General features: G+C 52.7%; 1 protein-coding gene and 1 long non-coding RNA gene across 2 annotated transcripts in view; both read left to right on the forward strand.

Moving 5' to 3' along the window:
- Window positions 1–1,090, forward strand: part of DHRSX (dehydrogenase/reductase X-linked) — a 195,733-nt gene extending 194,643 nt beyond the window's left edge. The window contains exon 7 of the mRNA XM_060087629.1: window positions 628–1,090. Within this exon, the coding sequence (XP_059943612.1) occupies window positions 628–831 (204 nt within the window). The 3' untranslated portion in view covers window positions 832–1,090. The remainder of the gene's footprint in view (window positions 1–627) is intronic.
- Window positions 1,091–2,787: 1,697 nt separating this feature from the next.
- Window positions 2,788–5,760, forward strand: LOC132482656 (uncharacterized). The gene is made up of 3 exons (XR_009530932.1): window positions 2,788–2,888; window positions 4,128–4,490; window positions 4,916–5,760. It is a non-coding gene; the product is annotated as an uncharacterized LOC132482656 (long non-coding RNA).
- The last annotated feature ends 801 nt before the right edge of the window (window positions 5,761–6,561 follow it).

Consider the following 6,561-nt stretch of genomic DNA (forward strand, 5'->3'; position numbering starts at 1 on the left):
ATCATGCCCAGCGACCAGCTCCCAACCCAAAACACAGGGTGTCTGGCGTTCAAACCTTCCTCCTTCCCTTTTACTGGTCCACTTTTCTCAATCTCTTCTCAGCCTTTCAAGCTTTTTTTTTTGAACTTACAGTTCTCCTACTGTAACTCTCCTCACTGCATGGAAACCAAGAACCTTTCTGCTGTCTTGACATTTCCATCTCAAATTGCTGAATGTCGTGTGTTCAACACAGAGGCCAAACAATCATCTGCTTTGAGCCAATGAATAAGCATTTCACTTTCATCAAGCATTGGCCATACAGCAGAAATGAACACCACATTGTAAACAGCTATACTTCAATAAAAATAAATTTTTAAAAAACGAGTTGGAGACCTGAGTATTTACATTGGGGTCTTCATATGCATGTATTGAAATGGATTAACCCAATGTGGAAATACAACCCACGTGGGTGCACCTTCCTGCACCCATGGAGGCTGGGCTGCCCCAGCCTGTCCGGCCCGGCTTTGTGCCTGAGTTGATGGAAGAAGGTTGGAGGTGCTGTGTCTCACGTACAGTGTCTGTGAGCGTGGAGACGCCGTATCTCTGCTCTGAAAACTGACTCCTGTTCTTCTTTTCTTCTCCCTGCAGACCCCGGATGAGGGAGCCTGGACCTCCATCTATGCGGCGGTCACCCCAGCACTGGAAGGCCGTGGCGGCTGCTATCTTTACAACGAGAAAGAGACCAAGTCTCTGACGGTCACGTACGACCTGGAGCTTCAGCGACAGCTGTGGGCCAGAAGTTGCCGGTTGACGGGCATCACTGATGTGACCCAGGAGGTCTTCTCGGGTTAGCCACCCGCCGGGGAGACCGTGACCAGGCGCTTGCAGGTGTGTCTGTGCTGGACCACATGTCTGCATCGTTCACATCCCCCGCCCTTGGGGTTCTGTCTCCCCAGCGTCCCCCGTCGGCTTCCTTGCCCTGGGCCGGAACTTGAGGAGAAGAGGAATGTTGAGTGCGACCCTAAGCAGCTGGTCCTCAGCCATGAATCTCGTGATCCCCAATGTGTCCAGTTGTACCGGGTGCCCTGAGTCATTAAACCCTGCCAGCCACGCAGGCGGTGTTCTTGCTTAGCACGGAGGCGCCGAGGACCCTGGGGTAGAAACATCCAGGTGAAACAAACACATTCAAGGGAGCCTGGGACTGTTGGGCGCTGGTGGCTTTGAGGGTGTCCTGTGTCCTGTTCTCTTACACGCAATTTGTGCCAGAGATGCGGCTCTGATTTGTGGGTCCTGGAAAGGGAGAGACGTGAGCCTTCCTTAGTCTGTTGATCAAGGGTCATGTGACCACCCTAACTCTCTGCCCTACCATCTTTAGGGGGACCAGGTCCTAGGGGTTTCCTGCAGCCGTTAGGGTACCTATCAGGGCTCTCACCCCGTGACTCATGGAAAGACCCTCAACAGAGGGGTAGGGAATTCTGTAGGACACGGGGTAAGAAAGGGGGCCTGGACACCTGTCACCATGGGGTCTGTAGGACGGGGATGGGGCCTGGACACCAGTCACCATGGAGATCTGTAGGATGGGACCAGGACACCTGTCACCATGGCATCTGTAGGATGGGACCAGGATACCTGTCACCCTGGCATCTGTAGGACGGGGATGGGGCCTGGACACCTGTCACCAAGGGGTCTGTAGGATGGGGCCTGGACACCTGTCACCATGGGGTCTGTAGGACAGGGCCTGGACACCTGTCACCATGGGGTCTGTGGGATGAGGATGGGGCCTGGACACCTGTCACCGTGGCATCTGTAGGACTAGGATGGGGCCTGGACACCTGTCACCAAGGCGTCTGTAGGACGGGAACGGGGCCTGGACACCTGTCACCATGGGGTCTGTGGGACGGGGATGGGGCCTGGACACCTGTCACCAAGGGATCTGTAGGATAGGGATGGGGCCTGGACACCTGTCACCATGGGGTCTGTAGGACGGGGCCTGGACACCTGTCACTGTGGAGTCTGTGGGATGAGGATGGGGCCTGGACACCTGTCACCATGGCATCTGTAGGACTGGGATGGGGCCTCGACACCTGTCACCAAGGGGTCTGTAGGATGGGGATGGGTTCTGGACACCTGTCACCGTGGGGTCCGTGGGATGAGGACGGGGCCTGGACACCTGTCACCGTGGGGTCTGTAGGATGGGAATGGGGCCTGGACACCTGTCACCATGAGGTCTGTGGGACAGGGATGGGGCCTGGACACCTGTCACCATGGGGTCTGTGGGACAGGGATGGGGCCTGGACACCTGTCACCATGGGGTCTGTGGGACGGGGATGGGGCCTGGACACCTGTCACCAAGGGATCTGTAGGATGGGGATGGGGTCTGGACACCTGTCACCATGGGGTCTGTAAATGGGGCCTGGACAGCTGTCACCAAGGGGTCTGTAGGATGGGGATGGGGCCTGGACACCTGTCAGCGTGGGGTCTGCAGGACGGGGAAGGGGACAGAGCCTGGACTTAACCAATCATGGGATTTAGCTGCACAGGGTTTGCAGGTCTTCACATTCCCCCACCATTTTTTAGGGCTTTAGTCAAAGAGTGGCAGCTTTGCTGCCCACTTACCCTTCAATGGTCACGTGAAGCCTCTCTTCTGGTATCTGCTGCTTCATTTCATCGTATGTTAACACAGGCATGTTTCTCTCCTGGAGATGTGTGCAGGGCTTGGATTATACTTCAAACCACAATACTAATATAATAATAATAATCATGTCGAATGCCCAGTGCTTCCCTGGATGTGGGTGCCCATCGCGGTCTGTCAGGCTCTTCCTGAACTAGTTTCATCATGGACCTTCCAGGGTCTGCAGACGCCTCATCTTTCAGCAGCGTGACGGCCACCCTCTATGCCTTGGAAACAGGTCAGTGGTGGGACCATCCTGGTTTCATCCAGTTCCCTCTGTAGTGGCTTGAATGGTGGCTCCTCAAGAGATATGTCCACATCCTAACCCCTGAAACCTGCAAATGTGTTCCTATTGGGAAAAGAATCATTGCAGATGTCATTAAGGTCTTAAGATGAGGACACCATCCTGGCTTATCCAGGTAGGGCTAATGTACTCACAAGGTTGCTTATTGGAAACAGGGAGAGGGAGAACTGATTACAGAAGAGGGAGGGGGTCATGTGACCACAGAGTCAGAGATGGGAGGGATGCGGCCACAAGTCCAGGGACGCCTGGAGCCCCCAGAAGCTGGAAGAGGCAGGAAGGACCTTCCCCTGGAGCCTCTTCAGGGAGCTCAGCCCTGCATCTTCAGACTGAGAGAGAATAAATTTCAGTTGCTTTAAGATACCAACACCTTGATGATAATTTGTTACAAGAAACTCATACAGTTGTTGACACATGTGAACATCTCTAGCAGCTTAGTGGACCTTTGCCTGGGCATCCGGGCCCGTCCTGCTTCACCCACCAGTCAGGCAAGGAAGGCTCAATCCTCTATCTGAGAATGGTTCTTGGGTTCTCAAATTCCAGCATGGAGAGATCAGCCATTTAGAATGCTAGCAAAAGGACTCTGTGTGTTTCCTGCCAGGCTGCACCCTGAATTTCAAGACCGGGGACCACTGGTCAGCTAACCATGCATTCCCTCAATTGACAAAATCCCACTGAGGCCCCAAACCTGATGTCAGCCCCCAGCACTTTCATGTGTTGGAATAACAGCCAGCAGCTCTTCCAGAGTGGGGTTCACACTACACTAGATAGATAGATAGATAGATAGATAGATAGGGTTTCCGGGTCAGCAAACTTTTTATATATAGGATCAGTTAATAAATATCTTCATATTTTAGGGGTTTATGATCTATTACAACTACTCAACTCTTCCATATGACACACAAGCATCTACACACACTATGCTAACATGTGTGGCTGTGTCCTAATAAACCTTTATTTACAAAAAAGGGGGGAGGTCAGATTTATCTGAGGCCCATACTTTGTTGACCTAGGGTTTTGACCCCTGTGTGCCACTTTGAGAACTGTAAGTCCTGTTGTATGGGTGGGCATTTAGCCTCAGAAAGACTCGGTGTCTCACCCAGTTTCAAGTTCCTGCTGGCACTTAGGTGGGAACCTCAGGGGTGTCTAACCCCGGAGACCATGTTTTCCTTACAGATGAACAAGATGTTATGAATTCTGTGTCGTGCAACCAGGAGACGTTGGTGTAAAAGGACAGGAGACTAGGACGTGTACGTTTGAGGTCCTCACCTCCTCGCCTGCATCCTGCTGTGGTTGGCAGAGCTGAGACCCCAGCGTCTGGGACTTTTCATGTGGTGGCCTGAGAGGAACACACCAGGGCCCCTTCTGCAGGTGCACAGACTCTGCAGGATGTCCGCTCGGATAAGGAACATCCTGACACCCTTCCTGGGAGAACCATAGGGTGACAAGGAGGCTCCCAGGGACCAAGGACCAGCACAAGGAAGACAGCTGCCAGAGGGTCAGAGATTCCTGACTGCCTTCATCGCAGTTGCAGGAGAGGTAATGATTACGGTGTGAACCCACAAGGCGATTTGTGGGTCCTGGTGGCCTGGGGCTCAGATCACTGTGTGAAGGTGGGGGCACGTGGTCTGAGTGGAAGACCCTGCTTATTCAAACAGCTCACTATTATGTGGTGTATAAGAGTGTCCTGGGAGGCTGTAACACAAGACCACAAACTGGGAGTCTGAAAAGAGCAGAAATTCATCCAGCCCCAGGTCCTGGAGACCAGATGTCTGAGGTCAAGGTGTCCCAGGGCTGTGCTCCCTCCAGAGGCCCCAGGGGAGGGTCCTTCCTGCCTCTTCCAGCTTCTTGGGGCTCCAGGGGTCCCTGGGCTTGTGGCCGCCTCCCTCCCATCTCTGCCTGTGTCTTCTGTGGCTGTGTCTCTTCTCTTCTGTCTCTTATAAGGACCCTGTCCTTGGATTTAGGGCCACCATCATCCAAGAGGACCTCATCTCAGACCCTTCACTTCCATCTGGATAATCAAGAATGATCTCTTCATCTCAAGATCCTTCATTAGTTACATATGCCAGCCCTTTTGCCAACAAAGTCATATCCACAGGTAACAGGGTTTAGGACCTGGTCATATCTTTTTGGTAGAAAATACTGAATCCACTTCATGGTACATGAACTGGATACTTGGAAACTCAGGAAACATCCATTCCTTTTCTGGTGACCTGGAAAACCATGGAGGTCACAGCTTCTATATGTACCCAAGGCCGCTTTCCTGGGCGAGTGACCCATGTTGCTGCACAGGATCCTGGGCTCATAAGGACGCCTATTGGCTTAATGCCCTATGACCGCCATCTTGAAATTCTTAATGAAGTGTGAACAAGGACCCACATTTTCATTTTGCCCTGGAACTGCAAATGCAATAGCCATCTTTGCTCACATTCCTTCCAACCTCAAGAAAGAGGAGCAAGTCTGCACCCAATAAGGACATCCCCACCTGCAGCACACCCTCCATCCAGCCACTGATGTGCTCAAGCCTACCTTGCATAGGTGGTGAAGACCTCTCCCCAAGATCCAGTAAGGCTAGTGGGTTTTGGCTGCACACTGGGGAGCCTCTGAAATCCACTAATGCTCAGCTCCACCATCAAGAGAATCCCCAAGTTTGTTCATCTGGGCACCGGCATTTATTAGACCTCCTCGAGCCATCCTCTTGTTCAGGCAAGTTTTGAGACCCTCTGGGCCAGGCAAATGCAGATTGAAGCTTCCAGCCCTGGGCGCCAGCCCCTCCCAGAACTGCTCAGATGTTCTGCTAAGCCCTACAGCCCTGACTGATGTGTTTCAGAACTAGAATTACTTTGTATGTTAAAACGGAGATGGAGACATGCCTTGTCTCATATTTCCGGACAGCCAGGATGATGTGCTGTAAAGCAGGATCTTGACTTCCAGGAAGATCCCAACCTTGGAGTATTTGCACATCACTAGACAACCCTTTACGGCCCGAGGTCATAGTACACAAGGGCCAGCTACTTTTAGCAGCATCACACAGTTGTTTCCCAAGTACAGACTCAGGATGAGGAGGCAGGGTGAGTCCTGGCCAGTCTGACATCCTCTGTCACTTTGAGAACAAGCTTGCTGGCCCCTGAAAGATGCTGCAGTCCCTGGGCGAAGATAGGCTCTGAGAGCAATTTGGACTGTGTAGGACCCTGGCCTCACAGGGCCCCTCCTCTTTGCATGACCGGCCTTATGTCACTCGTCCATCAGGGGAGAGAGAGGACACAGTTCTGGAGAAGTTACCATGTTCCCTCAACACCTGATTGTGGAACATTCCTCAGACCTTAGAGACACTTCCCAGCAGCTGGAGAAGTCTCGTGGACCATTGGGTGAGTAAGGCCATGTCCACGGCATGGTGGGCACTGGGGATCCTGGGTTTACACCTGTCGCTGTCGTTCGGGGAGCCCGGGAAGGGGGCTCTGTGCATACACACCGGGATGGATGACCTTCCATCCCTGGGCAAGTCTTGATTCAATAACTGGACCCGTGGTGCATGTATTTCTCAGTCCTCTCCATGTAGCATCAATGAGTTTTGTTCGACAGTGGGAACGACCACCTCATCCATCCATCC

This window comes from Mesoplodon densirostris, chromosome X (genome assembly GCF_025265405.1).
Source record: "Mesoplodon densirostris isolate mMesDen1 chromosome X, mMesDen1 primary haplotype, whole genome shotgun sequence".
Classification (NCBI taxonomy): domain Eukaryota; kingdom Metazoa; phylum Chordata; class Mammalia; order Artiodactyla; family Ziphiidae; genus Mesoplodon; species Mesoplodon densirostris.